Source organism: Triticum urartu, chromosome 7A (genome assembly GCF_056163025.1).
Source record: "Triticum urartu cultivar PI428250 chromosome 7A, HENAU_Tu73, whole genome shotgun sequence".
Taxonomy (NCBI): Eukaryota; Viridiplantae; Streptophyta; class Magnoliopsida; order Poales; family Poaceae; genus Triticum; species Triticum urartu.
Window position 1 is genome coordinate 659,278,903 of NC_141879.1, and position 25,169 is coordinate 659,304,071.

A 25,169-nucleotide genomic window follows, 5' to 3' on the forward strand; every position below is an offset into this window, starting at 1 on the left:
TAAGGCTAGTTTTGCATTTTTATCTGCACTGCTGCTTCAAGATATTCTTTACTGCTACTCTTCACTACAGAGAACCTTTTTGCACTTCCCTAAGCTTTGCTAATTCCACAGCTCCAAGTAGCAGCTGCAAAAGATGAGTACCAAATTAGCATAAAGGACACCCTGTACTGCTACTTCAAACTACTCGGTACTTCTCTCAGTGTAACTATGGTACTGCCTCCCTAGAAGGAATAATTCTCAGCAGGTACTTCCTCGCTCGCATGTTGTACTGCTCTGTACTTCTACCTAAATATTGTATGTACTTCTCATTACTGCTACCCTTGTACTTCCCATAATTCTCCACTCAGTAGGTCAAAATTTCATTCAATCTCCTCGCCAGCGAGAGGAGAATAATACAACCTGGAGAGGCTGGGCGCGGAGGCGGCGGACAGGAGGAGCGCGTGGAGCGAGGACTACGTGGCCGGGGCAAGCGTCGGGTAGACGAAGGCCTGGGAGCCCGGGAAGATGAGGCGGCGGAGGAGCACGGCGGCCATGGGCGCTGCGGGGTGCGCCGTGGAGAGCAGCAGGTGCGCGAGGCGCAGTGCGAGGCGCAGCGCGAGGGCGTACGTGTGCGACGCGTGGAGGGCATGGAACGTCCGCTCCACCCGCGACCGCGCCTCGTTGGCCGGCGACGCCAGGTCCCCCAGCAGCGCCGTCAGCGACGCCGAGTCTACGCCCAGCACCGCCGCCGCGTCCTGCTCTGTCCTTGCCGCCGGAGGGGAACCAGGGGCAGCCTCACTAGGGGAAGAAGGTGGTTAACCGGGGAGGGAGGTGCACGCGGCGGGGTGGGGTGGCTCGCTCGGGAAGGGAGAGGTGCGCAGCGGGGGTGGGATGGCCCGCCGGGGAGGGAGAGGTGTGTGGCAGGGGTGGGATGGCTCGCTGGGGAGGGAAAGGTACGCGTGGCGAGGGAGGGAGAGGACGGGATTGGGTTGGGGAGGTGGCGGCGGGATCGGGGGATCTGTTTTCGGGATCCGGGCAGGTGTTGTCTGGTCGAGTCGGTCTCTGATTCAAAACTACCTTATATAGGGGCTTGCCTATTGTAGAATATTATTCTACAATTAGTTGTAGAATAGACCCACCCTATATATATATATATATATATATATAAGCAGGAGCCTTAGCGCTTGCTTTACTAGGGTTCCTCTCTTTCACTCTCTCATGCTCTCCAGATCTAAGCAAGACATAGGTGGCCACACTCTCTCTCTGCTCACGGCTGGTCACAAATCTAGCCGGACCACCTTGACCAGGGCAGGGGTGTAGGTGCATCGTTCACGCTGTCGTCGGTGGCGAGGGAGGAGACCAACGGATGCCCACGCGCCCCGATTGGCGGCCGTGCCGTTCTCTTCGAGAGAGCGCCGGCTTGGGAGGGCCTCCGACCCCTTCTTCCTCCCTGCGGTACTGTGGCCAAGATGCGGCCTCCCGACGCCGTCTTTGCCACATGCTGATGACCCTCAGGTATATATTCCTTTGAAACCTACCTTGCTTTGCTGCCCCAGCTCCCCACGTGGCTGCGTGTGGATCTTTTTCTACTTCCGTCAGTTGTTCCATAGCCACCTAGACTTTTACTATTATTACAGGTAAAGCTAGTTCATACAGTCGAATCTAAGAGTTGGTTCAAATAGGGAAGAAAGTGGGAAAGGTGTAGCATGAATCTAGGACTTATTTCTAAGAGGAAATGGGGGAAAGTAGTAAATACTGGCTACCCAACCGGTCTCTTGGTTGAAAAGGTGAAGAAAGCATGGTGGATGGTGAAGGGTGGGGGAAGTGGACCTGTCTCTTGGTTGAAAAACTAAAGAAAGTGGGGGTGTTGGGGGACAACGCAAATGAGAATGAGCAGGTCTAGATTTCCTGTGCTCACATAGGAAAATGTCGCCGAGGAGATAAAAAATGGGACAAATGCAGACATGTTGCCTGAGTGTTTGCCACTCTCGGCAACCACATCTGCCTCACCACTTTATGCCCCTACGCCCATATCGCTACCGTTAATGTAAAATCACATGAAGCATTAAGCAATGCCACCTAATGTCACTATAAGTAATGGTCTAGTGACGTTGATAAATTGAAGCAATGCCACCACCATTTTATGAAGTGCTTCCGTCTTTGCTTTATTTCCCATGAATTGTGTTTTTGCAATTACACTTAAATCTCACACTGCTAACATTGCTTCATCCCAGTGGAACTGCACAAATTTAATTGCACATTTACTGACCATGTGCTACTCTCATGACAGTAATACTAATGCTATTGTTCTGCATGTTAATCTAGTGGTAGTGTTGATGTGATGTGATGCTACTTACTTAAGGGCACTTTCATACTGTCAATCGAGTGCCAATTATAACACAATAGATGATGTTGTTAATCATATGCCACTGTAAATATCTGTCACTATTTAAATAACCGTATTTCGTATTTGAGCAAATAGGGATGTCTTTCTCCATATTGTTTCTATCTGCGCAATCATAAGTACACACCTCAGTTTTAGTACAACTACACAAAATGAGATGGCTATTCCTAGCTGTTGTCCTCTAACCAGCAGTGTTCCAGGTATTCCTACATTGGTAGTAACTAGGTAGAATGACCAACGCAATCTAAAATAAGTTGATTCGTACGTTTTACTTCCTGATTGCAGTGCAGGAACAAGCGAAAACAACTGCATTCTAGTCCGGAATGCACTTTCTATGAGTTGATCCATGGACCAAGGACTAGCTGGCAAGGCTGCACGGAGTTTTTTGGGACAAGTGTGTGGACAAGATGCATTGTGGTATGCTTATTTCTGCAAATAGTTGTGCTTAAGTTTAGTGGAATGCACAAGAATTTCACCTTGTGAGTACACTACATGGTTCAGTTCAGCATTCCAGCTGAGAACACAATTATAATTGGTTATTCTGGAATGAGAGAACCTAACCCTGGATGGTGGCAACAAGAAAAAACCAGAGTGAACTCTAGGAAATTTAAGCCTGCCGGGAGGCCCTTTGCTCAGAGAAGCCTTGCTTGTTTTTTTCCTGATTTGTAAACCTTCTCACAACTTTGTCTTTTGCTGTGAACTAGTATATGTTTGTTATGTTCTATGGATCATTGAGATGTATAAAATTGCTTAACTTATCCTTTTCAAGTTTTTTATGAAGCCAAGTTTAATGCGAGTGTTCCACATGAACGCTGGACTAGCGTGTGAACATTTGGAATTTACATTGTGGCCTCAGTTAATTGCATGAACCACTGTAACAAGATACGTAGTTGCTTATATGTCAAACAGCAGATTATTGATTGTTAGCTCGTCGATAGCCTAGTGTTGAAGCGAGTTGAGCCAATGTGCCGTGTTTTGCACAACTTCTTACAAGTGGGGTAGCACCAACAGTGTTTAGAAGTACTTATGTATACATCGACACACAATTCTCGAACGAGTACTCTATTTCATCAAACACACACTGCTCGTATGATAAACCGTGACAAATTATGTCTTACCATGCCATATTCATGAAAAAACTAGTGAGGACGCATCTGTTTCGAATACAATTATGATGGTTCTCACATGATTCACAGACACACAAAACTAGCAGCAGTTCCCACAGACAGATTCAAACAAAGTACTAGCCCCAAAGGGCTCGATAATAGGCAAGGTTCGGATAATTAGACACAATCCAAACTACTGTTAAACACTAGCTGGGGCAACTATTTCATGTCTCGATCTAATTTGGGCTGGACACAAGAAGGACCTTGCCATGAACATCATTGAGGACGTCCGGCAGCAGCTCAATCCTGTGAACCTTCATGAAGATAACCTTGTGGCCTTGCCACTCATAAAATTGTTTGTGGAGGCAATGCCACATCATCTTCCTATGTAATCTTGACAAGAACAGTATGCCTCACAAACGAAGGAGTAGCTTTGAACTTCTTGTGCTTCAGTACACCTTGGACAACACGCCTGACAACAGTGAGGCTGGAATACAACTAGACATCGGTATAAGCGCAGATGGCTTCCAAGATCCAACAGCCTAAGAACTCTATTTTTCCAGTGCATATATTCAGGTCATCCGCCTCATAGCGAGTGACATGTACTACCACACAATCCTTGTCTGCATTAGGGCTCTAATTGAAACAGAAAAAATTCTGAATTACTTTCCAGTATAAGAAACACAAGTTATTTAAACCACTATGTATAGCATGGCATCGAAGCTGTAATAAAATTTTGCATTATTCATCACCGCATACATAGATGAAAAACCACAATCGAGATCGTCAAAGAAGAAAATCACCTTGCCTGGTTCTCCTTGGTCCATCATGAAACTAATGAATACTAGGAGACCACTGAAAGGAAAACACAATCGCAATGACAATGAACAAAAAAGAGAGTGAGGATTGGTCTTCTTTGCAAAAGTTCTTTTTTCTCTAAACGAAAATATACCAACATCACCGATCCGATTACCTTCCCTTTGTTGGGAGAGAAGAACAGTGGCAGCTGTGAGTGTTGGCTTTCTTGAAGACGATGAGGGAGAAGGGGATTCAGCGAAGAGTGAAATGATGGTTGCTTTGTCCGTCAAACTTAGACTGCGGGGAGGTGGGGTTTTGTGATACGACGGCTCGTTACTGCCACGCTACGACCGGGTGACTCTCCGCCTACATTTGGGCCCGCGCGCGGCATGGCCCGCATGTCAGTGAACAAAAGTAAAACAACATTCAGTAGAGGGAGACGTTTCGATGACCTAGGAGGAGCCAGAAGCGGTAGTGTATCCACTGTACTAGTAGTAATTGTTTTTTTGGGTAGCTGTAGAGTGTCTCTACTGTACTAGTATTAATTGTTTCTCTGGGCCCAGACAAAACAGCCCATCCACCCTAGTAAATAATAAAATCAATTCAAAAGCCCATATATTTACTTAATGAGAGGCGCTACCCACACCCAGCACACTGCCCCCCAAAAAACCTAGGTGCTCTTCTTCCTCCTCACTCCCACCCACCTCACGTCAGCTCGCTCCACTCGTAACCCTAAATTCCTCACCTCACTCCTACAGAAAACCCCAGCTCCCCTTCTTCCTCACCACTACAGAAAAACCCTAGCTCCCCTTCTTCACTCGCACTACAACTAGGCTCGTCATTCGTTACTCTGCTCAAATCCGTGAGCGCGACGCGACGCCCTCGAGGAAAATGGAGTCGGCTGACCCCAGCGTCAAGAAGATGAGGCTCCCGCCAGCGGGGACGCCTGTTGTAGATCCCACACCCGGCAGTGCAGGGAGAAGCGGTGACCCCACCCCCATGGGATCCCAGGAACCCGTAGAATCTCGGGTGGACCGCATCAGCGATCTCCTGGACACCGTCCTTGGGGAGATCATCTCGCTTCTCCCCACCTAGGATTGCTACCGCACCCAAGTCCTGTCAATTCGGTGGCGCCCTCTATGGCGTGTCGTGCCCCTTAATCTCAACTGTCGTTAGCTATCTCTATTCAATGATTTTGAAATCCCCAGAGCCATCATCTCCTCCCACCAGGGCTCCGTTCAAAGCCTCTGCATCCCATCATGCTACCTAAGAAAGCATACCATGCCCTGCACGGTGGACACCAGGCTGAAATCCCCTGAATTCACAGAACTACAGCTGCTTCAGTTCTACTATTCCCCTGGAAATCACCTACCAGATACCGAACGCCATGTACTTGTGCCCTCAGCACCGATGTCCATCTCGCGGTTTTCCTCCTCTCTCCACACTGCCACCTTTGCGCTATGCTACCTACCAGACAAACTGGTACTAAACCTTCGACTCTCATTTCTCAAGAAACTTTCACTTGTGCAGGTTCGTATATCGGAGGCCTAATTACACAGCATCATCCACTCCAGTTGCCCTGCCCTGAAGTGCTTGGTGCTTGTTTTCACAGTTAGAATCGGTAATCTCCAAATAAAGTCGCCTAATGATACGTCCATTTTGCATCATGCTTTTATATCAATATTTATTGCATTATGGGCTGTTATTTCACATTATGTCACAATACTTATGGCTATTCTCTCTTATTTTACAAGGTTTACATAAGGAGGGAGAATGCCGGCAGCTGGAATTATGGGCTGGAAAAGGAGCAAATATTAGAGACCTATTCTGCACAACTCCAAAAGTCCTGAAACTCCACGGAATACCTTATAATAAATAATGAAAAATCCTCGCCAAAGTTGAAGACCAGGGGGCCCACACCCTGTCCACGAGGGTGGGGGCGCCGCCCCCCCTAGGGCGCGCCCCCCTACCTTGTGGGCCCCCTGGCGGCTCTCTGATGACCATCTTCTCCTATATGAAGTCTTTCATCGAGAAAAAAATAAGAAGCAACCTTTCGGGACGTAACTCCGCCGCCACGAGGCGGAACCTTGGCGGGTCCAATCTAGAGCTCCGGCAGAGCTGTTTTGCCGGGGAAACTTCTCTCCCGGAGGGGGAAATCATCGCCATTGTCATCACCAACGCTCCTCTCATCGGGAGAGGGCAATCTCCATCAACATCTTCATCAGCACCATCTCATCTCAAAACCCTAGTTCATCTATTGTATCCAATTCTTGTCTCCAAGTCCGGGATTGGTGCTAGTAGGTTGCTAGTAGTGTTAATTACTCCTTGTAGTTGATGCTAGTTGGTTTAATTGGTGGAAGATCATATGTTCAGATCCTTTATGCATATTATTACCCCTCTGATTATGAACATGAATATGCTTTGTGAGTAGTTACGTTTGTTCCTGAGGACAAGGAAGAAGTCTTGCTATTAGTAGTCATGTGAATTTGGTATTCGTTCGATATTTTGATGAGATGTATGTTGTCTAGCCTCTAGTAGTGTTATGTGAACGTTGACTACATAACACTTCACCATTATTTGGGCCTAGAGGAAGGCATTGGGAAGTAATAAGTAGATGATGGGTTGCTAGAGTGACAAAAGCTTAAACCCTAGTTTATGCATTGCTTTGTAAGGGGTTGATTTGGATCCATATGTTTCATGCTATGGTTAGGTTTACCTTAATACTTTTGTTGTAGTTGTGGATGCCTGCAATAGAGGTTAATCATAAGTGGGATGCTTGTTCAAGTAAGAACAGCACCCAAGCACCGGTCCACCCACATGTCAAATTATCAAAGTACCGAATGCGAATCATATGAACATGATGAAAACTAGCTTGACGATATTCCCATTGTGTCCTCGGGAGCGCTTTTCCTTATATAAGAGTTTGTCCAGGCTTGTCCTTTGCTACAAAAAGTATTGGGCCACCTTGCTGCAATTTATTTACTTTTGTTATTTGTTGCTCGTTACAAATTATCTCATCACAAAACTATCTGTTACCACTTATTTCAGTACTTGCAGAGAATACCTTGCTGAAAACCGCTTATCATTTCCTTCTTCTCCTCGTTGGGTTCGACACTCTTACTTGTCGAAAGGACTACGATAGATCCCCTATACTTGTGGGTCATCAAGACTCTTTTCTGGCGCCGTTGCCGGGGAGTGAAACGCTTTTGGTAGGTGGAATTTGGTAAGGAAAAAATTTATATAGTGTGCTGAAATTTACTGTCACTTGTTACTATGGAAAGTAATCCTCTGAGGAGCTTGTTCGGGGTATCTTCACCCCGACCAGTAGAGCAAAGAGTTGCTCCTCAACCTACTAAACCTATTGAAAATGAAATTCCTTGTGAGTATCCTTCAGGTATGATAGAAAAACTGCTAGCTAATCCTTTTACAGGAGATGGAACAAAGCATCTTGATGAACACCTAATATATGTGGATAAAGTTTGTGGATTATTTAAGCTTGTAGGTATACCCGATGATGTTGCTAAGAAGAAGGTCTTCCCTTTATCTTTGAAGGGAGACGCATTGACATGGTATAGAAGACTGAAATTGGAATTTCATCAAAAGTATTACCCTATGCATCTTGTTCATCGTGACCGCAATTATATATATAATTTTTGTCCTCGCGAAGGAGAAAGCATAGCTCAAGCTTGGGGAGGCTTAAATCAATGTTATATTCATGCCCCAATCATGAGCTCCCAAGAGAAACAATTCTTCAAAACTTTTATGCTCGTCTTTCTGAAAATAATCGCACCATGCTTGATACTTCTTGTGCTGGCTCTTTTATGATGAAGACTATTGGATTTAGATGGGATTTATTGGATAGAATAAAATGCAAATCTGAAGATTGGGATCTCGACAAAGGTAAGGAGTCAGGTATGACACCTAAGTTTGATTGTGTTAAATCTTTTATGGATACCGATAGTTTCCGTAAGTTTAGCACTAAATATGGACTTGATTCTGAGATAGTAGCTTCTTTCTGTGAATCTTTTGCTACTTATGTTGATCTCCCTAAGGAGAAGTGGTTTAAATATCATCCTCCCATAGAAGTAAAAGTAGCTGCACCTATTAAAGTTGAAGAAAAGACTGTCACTTATAATGATCCTATTGTTCTTACTTATTATGTTGAGAAACCACCTTTCCCTGTTAGGATAAAGGATCATGCTAAATTTTCAACTGTGGTTCGTAAAAGCAATATTAAAACATATACACCTACTGAGCAAGTTAAAGTAGAACCTAATATTGCTATTGTTAAAGATCTCTTGTCTGGTAATATAGATGGGCATGTTATTTACTTCTGTAATGAAACTGCTAGAATTGCTAAACCCCGTGATACAGATAAACCTAGACCTGTGGTAGGCATGCCTGTTATTTCTATTAAAATAGGAGATCATTGTAATCATGGGTTATGTGATATGGGTGCTAGTGCTAGTGCAATACCTATTGACTTATACAAAGAAATTATGCATGACATTGCACCTGTTGAGTTAGAAGAAATTGATGTTACTATTAAACTTGCTAATAGAGATACTATTTCACCAATGGGAATTGTTAGAGATGTTGAAGTCTTGTGTGGGAAAACTAAATATCCTGCTGATTTTCTTGTTCTTGGTTCCCCACAAGATAGCTTTTGTCCCATTATATTTGGTAGACCCTTCTTAAATACTGTTAATGCTACCATAGATTGCACAAGGGATGTCGTTATTGTCGACTTAGATGATATGACTCATGAGTTTAATTTCTCTAAATTTAGTAAACAACACCGTGAAGAAGAATTGCCTAGTAAGGATGAAATTATTGGTCTTGCTTCTATTGCCGTACCTCCTAGCGATCCTTTAGAACAATATTTGCTAGACCATGAGAATGATATGTTTATGAATGAAAGAAGGGAAATAGATGAAGTATTCTTTAAACAGGAACCTATTCTGAAACACAATTTGCCTATTGAAATCCTAGGGGATCCCCCTCCACCTAAGGGTGATCCCGTGTTTAAGCTTAAACCATTGCCTGATAATCTTAAATATGCTTATCTTGATGAAAAGAAGATATATCATCTTATTATTAGTGCTAACCTTTCAGAGCATGAAGAAGAAATATTATTAAAAATTCTGAAGAAGCACCGTGCTACTATTGGATATACTCTTGATGATCTTAAGGGCATTAGTCCCACTCTATGTCAACATTAAATAAATTTGGAAGCAGATGCCAAACCAGTTCGTGATCCTCAACGACGTTTGAATCCTAAAATGAAAGAAGTGGTAAGAAAAGAAATACTAAAGCTTCTGGAGGCATGTATAATTTATCCCGTTGCTGATAGTCAGTGGGTAAGTCCTGTTCATTGTGTCCCTAAGAAGGGAGGTATTACTGTTGTTCCTAATGATAAAGATGAATTGATTCCATAAAGAATTATTACAGGTTATAGGATGGTAATTAATTTCCGCAAATTAAATAAGGCTACTAAGAAAGATCATTACCCCTTACCTTTTATCAATCAAATGCTAGAAATATTATGCAAACATACACATTACTGCTTTCTAGATGGTTATTCTGGTTTCTCTCAAATACCTGTGTCGGCTAAAGATCAATCAAAGACTACTTTTACATGCCCTTTTGGTGCTTTTGCTTATAGACGTATGCCTTTTGGTTTATGTAATGCACCTACTACCTTTCAAAGATGCATGATGGCTATATTCTCTGACTTTTGTGAAAAGATTTCTGAGGTTTTCATGAACGACTTTTCCGTCTATGGATCTTCTTTTGATGATTGCTTGAGCAATCTTGATCGAGTTTTGCAGAGATGTGAAGAAACTAATCTTGTCTTGAATTGGGAAAAGTGCCACTTTATGGTTAATGAGGGTATTGTCTTGGGGCATAAAGTTTCTGAAAGAGGTATTGAAGTTGATAAAGCCAAGGTTGATGCTATTGAAAAGATGCCATGTCCCAAGGACATAAAAGGTATAAGAAGTTTCCTTGGTCACGCCGGATTTTATAGGAGGTTCATTAAGGAATTCTCAAAAATTTCTTGGCCTCTGACTAACTTATTACAAAAAGATATACCATTTGTATTTGATGATGATTGTGTAGAAGCATTTGAAATACTTAAGAAAACATTAGTCTATGCACCTATTGTTCAGCCACCTTATTGGAATTTACCCTTTGAAATTATGTGTGATGCTAGTGATTATGTTGTAGGTGTTGTTCTAGGGCAAAGAGTTGATAAGAAATTAAATGTTATCCATTATGCTAGTAAGACTCTAGACAATGCTCAAAGAAATTATGCTACTACTGAAAAAGAACTTTTAGCAGTTGTATTTGTTTGTGATAAGTTTAGACCTTATATTGTTGATTCTAAAGTAACTATCCACACTGATCATGCTGCTATTAAATATCTTATGGAGAAGAAAGATGCTAAACCTAGACTTATTAGATGGGTTCTCTTGCTACAAGAATTTGATTTGCATATTGTTGATAGAAAAGGAGCTGAGAACCCCGTTGCAGACAACTTATCTAGGTTAGAGAATGTTCTTGATGACCCACTACCTGTTGATGATTGCTTTCCTGATGAACAATTAAATGTCATAAGTACTTCTCGTAGTACCCCTTGGTATGCTGATTATGCTAATTACATTGTTGCTAAATTCATACCACCTAGCTTCACATACCAACAAAAGAAAAGGTTATTCTATGATTTGAGACATTACTTTTGGGATGACCCACATCTTTATAAAGAAGGAGTGGATGGTGTTATTAGACGTTGTGTACCTGAGCATGAACAGGAACATATCATACGCAAGTGCCACTCCGAAACTTATGGAGGACACCACGCGGGAGATAGAACTGCACATAAGGTATTGCAATCCGGTTTTTATTGGCATACTCTCTTAAAAGATGCCCGTAAGTTTGTCCTATCTTGTGATGAATGTCAAAGAATTGGTAATATTAGTAGACATCAAGAAATGCCTACGAATTATTCACTTGTTATTGAACCATTTGATGTTTGGGGCTTTGATTATACGGGACCTTTTCCTGCCTCTAATTGATATATACATATTTTAGTTGCTGTTGATTACGTTACTAAGTGGGTAGAAGCTATTCCAACTAGTAGTGCTGATCATAACACTTCTATTAAAATGCTTAAAGAGGTTATTTTCCCAAGATTTGGAGTCCCTGGATATTTAATGACTGATGGTGGTTCACATTTTATTTATGGTGCCTTCCATAAAATGCTTGCTAAATATGACGTCAATCATAGAATTGCATCTCCGTATCACCCACAGTCTAGTGGTCAAGTAGAATTGAGTAATAGATAACTCAAATTAATTTTGCAAAAGACTGTCAATAGGTCTAGAAAGAATTGGTCCAAGAAACTTGATGATGCATTATGGGCCTATAGAACTGCATATAAAAATCCTATGGGTATGTCTCCGTATAAAATGGTATATGGAAAAGCATGTCACTTACCTCTCGAACTAGAACATAAGGTATATTGGGCTATTAAAGAGTTCAACTATGATTTCAAACTTGCCGGTGAAAAGAGGTTATTCGATATTAGCTCACTTGATGAATGGAGAACCCAAGCTTATGAAAATGCCAAGTTGTTTAAAGAAAAGGTTAAAAGATGGTATGACAAAAGGATACAAAAGCGTGAGTTTAATGTAGGTGATTATGTATTGCTATACAACTCTCATTTAAGATTTTTTGTAGGAAAACGTATCTCTAAATGGGAAGGCCCCTATGTTATCGAGGAGGTCTATCGTTCCGGTGCCATAAAAATCAACAACTTCGAAGGCACAAATCCGAAGGTGGTAAACGGTCAGAGAATTAAACATTATATCTCAGGTAATCCCATAAATATTGAAACCAATATTATTGAAACTGTAACCCCGGAGGAATACATAAGGGACACTTTCCAGAACGTTTCAGACTCCGAAAAGGAATAGGTATGTGGTATGGTAAGTAAACCGACTCCAAAACAACTTTTAAGGCAATATTTCTCCGTTTTGGAATATTTAGAAAAATAGAAAATTAAGTAGCAGTCCGGGAAGGACACGAGGGCCCCACAAGGGTGGAGGGCGCGCCCTACCCCCCTAGGCACGCCCCCTACCTCGTGAGCACCTCGTGTGCCATCCGGACTCCGTTTTCTTGCACGATACGTATTTTGGTCGGTAAAAATTCACTATATATTCTCCCAAAGGTTTTGACTCCCGTATCATGTAAATATTCTCTGTTCTTGTTTGAGCTGTTTTTCTGACAGATCTAGATTATCATGATGTCCCCAAGTGCTTCCAAGAACAAGTTCTTCAAGAAGGTCATCAAACCTTACCTCACGGAGGTGCTGCGACACCCTCAAACCATTGAGATGCGTGATGGGTTGCTGCACATCCATGATGCTGAGGGACCAAAGGGAACCGGAAGCGTGGAGACGAGGCTCGAAGCAATGGAGCAACAAGTTTTCAAATGCCAGGAGATGGTGGAGCATGGAATCAACGCTAGCCACACGATGCTTGCGGAGTTCACTAACAACTACAAGCCGGATGCCAAGAACACCGAGGAGGCCATCTTCAAGCTACATGAGAAGATCGAGCACCTCCAAGCCCAAATCTATGACCTGCAAAACCAAAACTGTGAGTATGAATATAGATTCAAAAGAATGAGTTTGGCTGCAGATTCGAGGTTTCCGGAGAATCGAGCATCCTTCTATGATGGTGAACCTATGCCTTGGAAGATGGATGACAAGCCCGCATCATCAACAGCACCTCCACCTTCTTCACCAACCAAGGAGATATAATCACATGGGTATGGGCACTCCCCTTGGCAACTGCCAAGCTAGGGGGAGGTGCCCCGGTATCGTATCACAATCACAACTCCTATCTTTACCGTTTTCCTTAGTTCGATCCTATTAGTAGTATTTTGATCTAGTAGAATAAAGTTTATGGCATGATCTAGTTTTGAGTTTTGCCTTATGATCTCTCTATGTAATCGAGTCCGTGAGCTATATAATAAAGATTAGTGTTGAGTCAAGGGCTTGATTTTCTTGCTATGATCTTGGGTGAATAAAAGAAAAGAGAAAAAGAATAAGAAGAAACAAAAGTTCATACTGATCTTATTGATAGTAATGACTTCACATAGAAAGAGTGTGATGATTAAAAGTTGTTGGGAGTTGGCAGACATAGCTTTGGTCATCGTTGCAATTAATAGGAAGTAATAAGGAAAGAGAGGTTTCACATATAAATATACTATTATTGACATCTTTTATGATTGGGAGCACTCATCAAAATATGACATGCTAAAGAGTTGATGTGGACAAGGAAGACAACGCAATGGGTTATGTTTTCTTATATCTGAGATAAAGTATGTTGTCATGGATCATCCAACATGTTGAGCTTTCCTTTCCCCCTCATGCTAGCCAAATTCTCAGCACCAAGTAGAGATACTACTTGTGCTACCAAATACCCTTAAACCAGTTTTGCCATGAGAGTCCACCATATCTACCTATGGATTGAGTAAGATCCTTCAAGTAAGTTGTCATCGGTGCAAATCAATAAAAATTGCTCTAAATATGTATGATTAGTGTGGGAGAAATAAGCTTTATACGATCTTGTGATGTGGAAGTAATAAAAGCGATGGACTGCATAATAAAGGTTCATATCACAAGGGGCAATATAAAGTGGCGTTCTTTCGCATTAAGATTTTGTTCATCCAACCATAAAAGCGCATGGCAACCTCTGCTTCCCTCTGTGAAGGGCCTATCTTTTATTATTATCTTCTACCTTATGCAAGTGTCATGGTGATCTTCACCTCTCCCTTTTTCATTTTATCCTTTGGCAACCCCAGCATGTTGGAAAGAACCTGATATATATATCTAATTGGATGTAGGGGGCATGAGTTATTATTGTTGACATTACCCTCGAGGTAAAAGGTTGTGCGGTGAAACTATATGCCCCTATCTTTCTCTGTGTCCGATTAAAACTCCGTAACCACAAGTATTGCGCGAGTGTTAGCAATTATGAAGGACTAGATGATAGTTGAGTATGTGGACTTTCTTTTTAGCTCTGACATAGACTCTTTCTGATGTTATGATAAATTGCAATTGCTTCAATGACTGAGGTTATAGCTTGTTGGTTCTCAATAAGGTTTCTGATTCATACTTTTGCATTGTGAATAGATCATCACTTGAACATAAGTAATCATATGACAATATCTATGTATGTTGCTGTTATGAGAATAATCATGATGCCCTCATGTCCGTATTTTATTTTTATCGACGCCTCTACCTCTAAACATAGGGACATATTTATTGTTATCGGCTTTCGCTTGAGGACAAGCGATGTCTAAGCTTGGGGGAGTTGATACGTCCATTTTGCATCATGCTTTTATATCGATATTTATTGCATTATGGGCTGTTATTTCACATTATGTCACAATACTTATGGCTATTCTCTCTTATTTTACAAGGTTTACATAAGGAGGGAGAATGCCGGCAGCTGGAATTCTGGGCTGGAAAAGGAGCAAATATTAGAGACCTATTCTGCACAACTCCAAAAGTCCTGAAACTCCACGGAATAACTTATAATAAATAATGAAAAATCCTCGCCAAAGTTGAAGACCAGGGGGCCCACACCCTGTCCACGAGGGTGGAGGCACCGCCCCCCCCCCCCTAGGGCGCGCCCCCCTACCTTGTGGGCCCCCTGGTGGCTCTCTGATGACCATCTTCTCCTATATGAAGTCTTTCATCGAGAAAAAAATAAGAAGCAACCTTTCGGGACGAAACTCCGCCGCCACAAGGCGGAACCTTGGCGGATCCAATCTAGAGCTCCGGCAGAGCTGTTATGCCGAGGAAACTTCTCTCCCGGAGGGGGAAATCATCGCCATCGTCATCACCAGCGCTCCTCTCATTGGGAGAGGGCAATCTCCATCAACATCTTCATCAGCACCATCTCATCTCAAAACCCTAGTTCATCTATTGTATCCAATTCATGTCTCCAAGTCCGGGATTGGTGCTAGTAGGTTGCTAGTAGTGTTAATTACTCCTTGTAGTTGATGCTAGTTGGTTTAATTGGTGGAAGATCATATGTTCAGATCCTTTATGCATATTATTACCCCTCTGATTATGAACATGAATATGCTTTGTGAGTAGTTACGTTTGTTCCTGAGGACAAGGGAGAAGTCTTGCTATTAGTAGTCATGTGAATTTGGTATTCGTTCGATATTTTGATGAGATGTATGTTGTCTAGCCTCTAGTAGTGTTATGTGAACGTTGACTACATAACACCTCACCATTATTTGGGCCTAGAGGAAGGCATTGGGAAGTAATAAGTAGATGATGGGTTGCTAGAGTGACAGAAGCTTAAACCCTAGTTTATGCATTGCTTTGTAAGGGGTTGATTTGGATCCATATGTTTCATGCTATGGTTAGGTTTACCTTAATACTTTTGTTGTAGTTGTGGATGCTTGCAATAGAGGTTAATCATAAGTGGGATGCTTGTTCAAGTAAGAACAGCACCCAAGCACCGATCCACCCACATGTCAAATTATCAAAGTACCGAACGCGAATCATATGAACGTGATGAAAACTAGCTTGATGATATTCCCATTGTGTCCTCGGGAGCGCTTTTCCTTATATAAGAGTTTGTCCAGGCTTGTCCTTTGCTACAAAAAGGATTGGGCCACCTTGCTGCACTTTATTTACTTTTGTTATTTGTTTCTCGTTACAAATTATCTCATCACAAAATTATCTGTTACCACTTATTTCAGTACTTGCAGCGAATACCTTGCTGAAAACCGCTTATCATTTCCTTCTTCTCCTCGTTGGGTTCGACACTCTTACTTGTCGAAAGGACTACGATAGATCCCCTATACTTGTGGGTCATCACCTAGCCCTGTAAGAATTGGAATTTCTTTTGACGGAAGGAATCTCATGATCCAAGATGCCCCTTCACTTCAAAGGTTGATCCTTGATTCTAGTTATTCACCGTCGCAAATAACCGTCCTCTCTGCGCCTAAACTAGAGACCTTGGGTGTAATACATGATCTCTGTGCTCATTTCAATATGGTGTTTGGCTCCATAGTTCTTCAGGTACTTTATATTATCATCTACACTTGTAACCATAAGCTACATTTTAAATTTATGTGCATAAGTTATATATCATATCGGAGTACACATTTTGTACTAATATTATGTTCTATGGTCAATGAAGAGTTTCTCCATGGATAGCCTATCAATGGTGCTGGATTTTGTCAAGATCTTATATATCCATATGAATAGTTTTGATCTGAACAAGATTATTGGCTGGCTGCAATGCTTTCCATGTCTGGAGAAGTTGTATATAAAGGTGATAATTTCACGCACATTTGTAGCACGCATATAGTGTACTAGAATTAACTGTTCAGCTGTTGCTTTTTCGACACTCTTTTTTTAGACCTTAACTGTTTTCAATCTTCATGTCTATTTAGGCAACAGGACGAGGTAAGAAAGTTATTACCAGTCGGTGGATTCGTAAGCACCGAGATTTTCTCACTTCTCATGATATTCGATTGAAGACAATAACACTAGAACAATATGTAGCCAACCATGCAAACACTAGATTTGTCACATTCTTCCTGCTGAATGCGAGGTTACTATTGTCCATCAGGCTTAAGTTTATCAAGGAGCAAAAAAGGACTTTCAGGTGGGCAAAAGAGCTTTTGAACATGCCAGGCTTCTATTTACAACATATTGTGGTCATAATCCAGTAAATTTTATGACCCAGGATGTTCATTCTATGGACCTGACCGGTCCATTTGACAGTGACTGCCGAAAACAGTGTTGGAGTTAGATGTTGTTACCCTTTTCAACCTGGGTTTTGTATAAACCTGATGAACAATTAACCCTCGTGCTTTTGTACAGTTTGTAAGCCGGAGTTATATGTTCTTGCCCTTTTCAACTCATCTGTGACTGTCATATTTTCTTTGAAAAAGGGAAAATGGCTTGACATTCGTTTAATTTAGAGTGAAATATTGTAACAAATCTGTAACGCCCCGAGACCGTTGTGCCAGGTGTCTTCCAGTTATTCGTTGTTGTTGTCCTGTCATTAGTTTGCGTGTCATGCATTTCATATCATGTCATCATGTGCATCGCATTTGCATACGTGTTCGTCTCATCCATCCGAGAATTTACCCCGTTGTCCATTTTGCATTCCGACACTCCTATGTCCTCCGGCGCCCCCTTTTGCCTCTTTCCGTGAGCGGGTGTTAAACTTTCTCGGAATGGACCCAGATTTGCCAAGCGGCCTTGGTATAACACCAGTAGACCGCCTGTCAAGTTTCGTGCCATTTGGAGTCCGTTTGATACTCCAACAGTTAACGAGGAACCGTAAAGGTCTCGTGTATGTTGCAGCCCAACACCCCTCCAAAGTGGCCCAAAACCCATCCAAACCCCCTCCATCCTCTCGGTCGTTCGATCACGATCGCATGGCCGAAAACCGCACCTCATTTGGACTCTCCTAGCTCCCTCTACCTATAAATATGTGTGCCGCCCCGAAAATTCGCGGATGAAACCCTAGTCTCCCTCCTCCTCGCGCCACCGGACATGTCCACTCCGCCGCCGGATGCGTCCACCGCCTCCAGCCACGTCGCCCCGGCCAATCGCATCGTGCCACATCATCGTCCCCGCCACCCGCAGCCTCTCCCGCGCCTCCACGTGGCACCCCGCCGGCCTCCCTCTCTCCTCCCCGCGGTCGTGGCCCACCGAGCCCATCACGGGCCCGCGCGAGCCTGCCCGCGCCCGCCACCAAGCCCCGCAAGCCCGAGCGCTCCATCGCGCCTCCCGCAGCGCCGCTTCGGCTTCGCCTCCCACCAGTCGCCTCCAGCCACCGCCCGCGGACCCCGCTCGCCGCGCCGCCCGGCTTCGCCTCCTGCGGCGCCGCGTCCGCCGCGCCGGAACTCGCCTCCGCCAAGCACCGGGGATCTCCTCCACCGCGCCCCCTCGACTCCGCCGGCCAGATCCGGTCGAGCCGGACCGGATCCGGCCACCCCAAGCATCTCCGGCTGTCCCTGAGCCCCGCCGGCCGTCCTCCTCCTCATCTCCGGCGAGTTACCCCGGCCATCCTCGAAATCCGTGCAAGATCCAGATCTAGAAGGTTGACCCCGAAATATCCTAAGTCCTTGTTTTCTAACATGCTGAGCCCCTATTCATCGCATCATAACTTCATCACTGTTGCTCCGTTTTGCATGCATGAGATATAAAAATGTTCATCTGGATGTCCTCTTCATTTTGTTCCATTGCACCATGCTTGTTTGAGTCCATCTTGATGCCCTAATAGTTGATGCAAGAGTGCTATAAAATGTTAGTTCCTGTTTCTTATCAGTTTATGAGCATTTGTCATTTTTTCCATGATTATTGTGTGTTGCATATGGCTATGAGCTCTACATGTGTTTTGGGATATGCCATGCCATCTTTACAGGGGTGTATGCCATGTATTTTTGTGATCAATGTGGTGACTAGCACAAGCATGCAAAGTAGCTCTCATAATGTTGTTGATTTCAGGGACTTAGAATTTCACTAAGTCATTTCCCTACTGTTATTTTAATGCCATGTATTCATGTTGCTACAGAGTGATCCATGCCTCTTTTGATTATGTTCAGTAAGGATGATTTGGGCATATGGTTGTGCTCTATCCATCCATGTCCCTGTTTGCATTTATGGAGTGCCCTAGTGTCGGGGGTTTGGTGCAACATATGCCAACGGATGGCTTATCATGGTGGGGGCGAGTAGAACGTCGCCCGTGCCTCGAAACGGGATGAGGCGAAGACATGTACGCCGGCGAATCTTACCCAGCTTCGGGGCTCTCCGGGGAGATAATACCCCTACTGCTGCTCTACGGGGTCTCCGTAGGATCACTATGGTTAAGTGTTTACACGGTTGCTCCTTGAGCTGTGTATGGTGGTAGGAGAGGGCAAGGCTAGCTCTCTCCCTCTATCTGGTGAGGTATCGAACTACTGGGATCCAACCCTTTACGTGGGTGCCCTGGGGGCTTTATATAGGCCTACCCCCCAGGGGTACAATGGTAATGTGACTGGGCGCGGGCCCAGCCGTCAGTGTCTCCGACCTCCGACTTCTCCACCGACTGCTGGGGCCCGCCGACTGGTGGGCCCCACCGACTGGTCTGGTACGGAGCCGACAGGCCGCGTCCGTCGCGGGCGGGTCTTGCCGGCTGCTGATTACTGTAGCCGTGCTCCTGATGAAGCAAGCTTGGTCATGGGGTCGTGGCAACAGCCCCGCCGCCTGGCGGGCGATCACTGTGGCCACTCCCCGTCTCTTATTGATTAATGGCGCGTGGGCCCGGGGGAGGGCTCGGCCGACTCCCACGGGCCGACTCCCGTTGGGTCCGACTGGCGGTGCCCCCGCCGTCTCCTGAGGTCTCGCTGGCTGGTGGGCCCTGCTGCCTCCAGGCCGTAAAGACAAGCCGTCGTGGGCGTAGGACCAGGTACAGTGGTGCTGATGTCAGGGCCGGCTGGGCAACAGTGCCACGCCGCGGGGAGATCTTCCCAAGTACGGCGGGCTGTAGCCATGCCTGCCCTTGGTAAGGGGCGGGGAGTGGGCTTCATTGTAGCCACGCCCCTGCCCCGTCCCCCTCGATGAGGTCACTGTTTGTTGGAGTCGCCGGCCGACTCCCCAAAGCCGGCTTCTCTGGAAGTCATCCCCGGGACTCGGCCGTGAGCGGGCAGTCGGCCAACTTGCCATAGACTCCCCAGGAGGCGGCTCTTCGCCCTGTGGTCTTGAGGGGCGCAGCCTGCCCCAATGTCTTGAAAGGTCGTGGGGCTCGGGTTGGCCTACCCGTGGCCCATTACTCCGACAGTAGTCCCCGCAGATGATCGGTCGAGAAGCCTCAGCAGTTTCTCTTTCCGGGCGCAACACATGGTCTTGATTGACTTCCGCCGGGCTGACTAGAAGGAGTCGGACTCGCCCAACTCGGACTCACTCAATTCTGACTTGCTCAGTAGTTCGAACGTCGCGGCGGCATTTCAAGTGGCGTGCTAGCTAAGCTTCCAGGCCGCCGCCCGTTCCTGGCCTGTCACACGAGGGCACGTGGCCAGGCCGCTCTGCCATCCCACGCACACGACGGGACAGGCCCATAGGCGGGGCCCGCCACTACCGCGCCTCGGCGCCCGAGCGGATCCGCTGCGGCCCTGGCGGGCGGTTGGGATTCCCGTGAAGTTATTGCGCGCAGTAACTTTACGTGGATCGTGGGGGTCGTGGGGCTGTGGGCGCGGTAAATCCCCACGTACGCCCCCTCGGCTTCGCAGCCCATAGCGCTATAAGTAGGGGGAAGAGGGGGCAGACGCGCGCCCCTCCTTCCCACTACCCCTCGCTTCTTCCTCCTCGCAGCTCCTCGCTCTCCTGTTTCCTCTTCTCTCCTTCGCATTGCCGCACGCCCAAGCTCCGGCGAACGCCGCGGCGATAGCTTCGCGATGAGCTCTTCCTCCGCTGCCGCACCTCCCCCAGTTCGCCCCGGCACCTGGGACGGCTCCGAGGTCCACGAATACCATATCGAGTTCCTCCACCGGACCCGTCGGCTTCCCGGCGAGGATCGCGTGCAGGTGCGTCTTGCGCCGGAGGGGGAGATTTCCCCCGCCCCGTGGGAGGGCGAGCGGGTCATCTTCCGCTCGCACTACCTGCGCGGGCTGCTGGCGAGCAGCTTCTTCCGGTCAATCATGGAGTTTTACGGACTCCAGCCGCACCACCTCACCCCCAACACAGTGGTGCTGCCGTCCGCCTTCGTGGCTCTGTGTGAGGGCTTCCTTGGAGTCCTCCCCACCCTCGAGCTCTGGGGGGAGTTCTTCTTCTCCAAGCTCGGCACCCAGGCCGCGGGCGTGCCGGCTCAGTGCGGCGCCTTCATCGCCGTGCGAAGGACAGGAGCCGACAACCACTTCCCCTCCATCTCGCTGCTGAAGTCGGTGAAGATGTGGCAGCGGTCCTACTTCTACGTCAGGAACGTCACCGCGAGGGGCGACTGGGTTAATCTGCCGGCTTTCGAAGCCGGCCCGCCGGCTGGCAGACTGCCCAACTGGTCGTACCGGGCCAGGTCGCTGACGCCTGCGGGAGCCGGCGCCATCACGGACTCCGAGTGCTGACGCAGTCGAAGGGTCTGACTGGCCCGGACCTGCTGGCCGCCTTCGTCTCGCGCCGAGTTCTCCCACTCCAAGGCCGCCCTCACCTGATATGCCAGATGAGCGGGGGCCGCGACCCGAGTCGGATGTGCACCAAGGACATGCCTCATGAAGAGGTGGCCCTGATGGTGAACTACCTCTCGGACAGCAGGCTCCCGGAGGACTGGCGATTCGGCAAGGAGCCATACTCCCGCGCCAACCCTCCGCCCGTGGTGAGTCGCCTTTATTTTCTTTAGATTGTCTTCTTCTTGCCGAGTCTTGTTTTAATCAGTCTGCTTTTTGGTTAGAATCCCCTTCTTCACCCACCAGCCGGCACCTCGGGGCCGGCCCATGAGTTCGCCGCTGATCGGGCGGAGAGCGACGTCGACGACCCTGATCTGGGGGCGGCGGCTCTGGAAGACGACGCCGAGGGAGGAGGAGGAACAACAGGCGACTTCAGGCCCTCGGCTACCTTTGCCAACTGGCCTGAAGACGACGCCGAGGGAGGAGTCGCCCCTCACCATCGGCCAGGAGCCAGCCAGCCGGGCGCGGGCTCTTCTGCCACGTCGGGCGCTCCAGGCGGCGGGAAGAAACGCCGGGCTGCGCCGACTTTGTTTGGCAGCCGGCCGAAGAAGCCCAAGGGCTCGGCTGCAGCGACCCGGCGGGACGAGGCAGCCGCGAAGGCCATCCGCTTCCGTAAGGAAGTGAAGAAGCCGCCGTTGGTCTCCGCGTAAGTATTCTGACTTCAAATTTTATTCTTTCTTCGTGTTTTGTCTGAGTCTCTGCTCGTCCTTCTTTCTTCAGGGCTCCCCTCTCTCTTGAGCGGGTCGCCTCCGCCTCCGTCATGGGGTCAGCGAAGACGCCCGCCACCACTCGGCGGATAGACCCCGCTGCCGACTTCCGGGAGGCGACGGAGCGGAATGCGCAGGAGAAGCGCGATGAAGAAGAAGCCCTCCGCCTGGAGAAGGCGGAGGCCGACAGGGCAGAGGCCTCCACCAAGAAAAAACTAGCGGAGGCCGAAGCCGCCGCCGCGGCGAAGTAGCGGGCTGAGGAAGCCGCACGCTGCCAGGCGGCCTTGCTTGTTACCCCGCTAAACTCTGCGCCGCTGCCACCGGAGTTCACGGGGCAGACTGGAGGAGCCGGCAGGGAGAACTTCGTCGAGGAGAGGGAAGGCAGCGAGCCCTCAACTCCGGGCGCGAACGCTCCGCCGCCGCCTCCGCCGCCGTCTGAAGGCGTGCGAGGCGAGCAGCCAGCGGACCCTCCGGTGCCGCCGACCGAAGAAGAGGCCATGGCGAGGCTGCTTTTCCAGGTCGGCTCGCCAGCGCACCGTCGTCTGGAGAAGGCGACTTCGGCACCCTGCCCCCTGGAGGCCGGCACCGCCAGCTCCGCGGCTCCAGAGGCCGAGGCGACAAGCGCCGCACCTGTTGGGTGGGTGCGGGGAGGCGGCACAGGGCCGCTGAACCGGGCGCTCCTGGACGTCCAGGCGAAGCTCCGCGCTGAGGGCAACGCCCTCCAGAGCTGCACCAAGGCGTTCCTGGCGTCGCGGGCGGCCGTCCGGGTATGTCTTTTCTTTGGGCCTTTATTTTTCTTGTTCCTCTCTGTGGGGGCGCGCCAGCGCACCCACTGGGTGTAGTCCCCGAGTTTCGGGTCGGGTGCTGAGCAGGCGGTCCGGAACTCCAATTTGATGAACTTCTGGGTACTAACTTTGTCTGAAATGCTTGTTGCAGGACTACCACAACCTCCGCATCACCACCTTTAACCGTAATGTTGAAGAGTTGGGCAAGCGGACCGCCGACTTGGCAGAGAGCCGGAGTAAGTCCTTCTCCTTTTTCTCTTCTCTGCGGGGGCGCGGTAGCGCACCCGCGGGCTGTAGTCCCCGAGATTCAGGCCGACTGCTGAGCAGTCGGGCCGGATCTCCCCGGCGACCTTCTTTATTGACGACTGATGTCTTTCTTTCTTTCCTTCAGGGGCCAACGCTTCTCTTCAACAGCAGCTGAGCGAAGCCAACTCCGCCCTGCTCGCCAAAGGGGAGGAGTGCGGGAAGCTCGCCGTGGAGCGCGATCTGCTGACCACTCAGTTGGCAAAGCAGAAGGGGCTGCTCGCGAAGTCGCAGAGGGAGGCGGAGGAGACGGAGGCTGCCCTCCTGGCCGAGTTCGCGAGCGAGCGCTCTTCCTGGTCTGACAAGGAAGCGATGCTGTCCTTTGGCTTCCACGAGATCAAAGACATCGTTGATGGTGAGTCTCTTTGTTTTCTTTCTTTGAGCCGCCAACCTAGGTCGTGCTGACTCCTGGTTTTTGACTCGCTTCCTTTTTTTTGTTTCTTCGTGTCTTTTGCAGACTTCTTCCCTGGGCAGTCTCAGGCCGCTATCCAAGTCATCGAGGCCGATCACGCAAGTTGGAGGGCAGAGGGCGCAGAGATCGCCGCCGATGCCCCCCGAACTCTTGATGAGCACATCTTGAGTATCGAGGCTCGCCTCCGGCCGGCTCACCGGATGCTGCGCCGGCTTCAGCGCGTCGGCGCCCAGGTGATCTCCGCCCTTTGGCCGGATATGCAGGCTCTGCGCACCCCCAGCCTGACGGCCAACTGGTTGGAGGTCGCGGCTGGTCGCCTCGAGGCCTGGAAGGGCTCTTCGGCCCGGGCTGGAGCGCGTCGGGCCTTGGAGTTCGTCAAGGCGTGGTACCCGGGGCTGGATCTAGACCGGTTGGCCACGCTTCGGTTAGAGGCCCAGCCGGAGCTGGCGGCTGCGGCAGACGCCCTCGTCAAGCGTGCTGCGACGATCGCTGAGTACACCGACACGAACATCTTCGTCCCCGAGCGGTCTGAAGACAGCGAGGAGGTCCCGCCGGAGTGGTTCGGGATGAACCCAGACTACGGCGAAGACTCGGCGGAGGTGATCGGCTCTAGCGTCGAGGAAGAGGACGAGGCGGAGGGTGAGGGCAAGGCGGAAGCACCAGAAGACGGAGCAGACGGCCAGCCTCAGCCCAACCGTGCCTCCAGCAACGAGCCGCGACGACCGATCCAACTGCTGCCGGAGGCGATCAAGCCAAGACTAGCCGGCCGACCGCCCCGACAACTGACGCTGGCGCCTCCTCCGACCCCCCGACTCCGTCTGCCGCCTCCTAAGCTGCCGCTATGTCTTTTGTTTTATCTGCTTCAGTAGTCTTTTGAAGAACTTGTTAATTCGCACAATTCCACCCGCGGGGTGTATTCTGAACCTCTGCTTGACAATTCGGCCAAGGGCCTGTGTTATATATATATGTCTATCTTTTCTTGCTCATTGTTCTTTTGGCTGTTTTCCTTTGCCGCTTTCTCCTAGTTGCCTGCCTTGCCAATCGGACAGCTGCTCTGCAGACTGTTGCTGGATCAAGTGCTAGGCTACTTTGGGAAAGCAAGTAATTAGCCGATTTTAAGATTTTTTGAGCAAGTTGGATAGAAAACGACAATCCGACTGTCCGAGAGTCAGTTTGCGGGAAGGGCTTGGAAGCCGTCTTGAGCTATGTTTTACGCTTTGAGTCCCTAGCCATTTTTCGTGCGATCACCCATTCTACCTTACCTCTGCCCACCATACAGTCGCTCTGTGAGCTGCGGCTTCTGACAGAAGACGGCTTAGATGTTACACACTACTTGTCCGGCTGCAGGAAGCATTTCATAGTGCAAGGCGGCAAGTCCCCGGGCCGACTTGTCGAGCCCGGTGCCAAGCGGCATGACAAAGAGTAACA

General features: G+C 48.0%; 1 protein-coding gene across 1 annotated transcript in view; it reads right to left on the minus strand.

Moving 5' to 3' along the window:
• Positions 1 to 452: 452 nt before the first annotated feature.
• Positions 453 to 25,169, minus strand: part of LOC147961159 (protein FAR1-RELATED SEQUENCE 1-like) — a 56,298-nt gene continuing 31,581 nt past the window's right edge. Inside the window, exon 4 of the mRNA XM_087533698.1 lies at positions 453 to 777. Coding sequence (XP_087389824.1) covers positions 453 to 777 — 325 coding nt within the window. The remainder of the gene's footprint in view (positions 778 to 25,169) is intronic.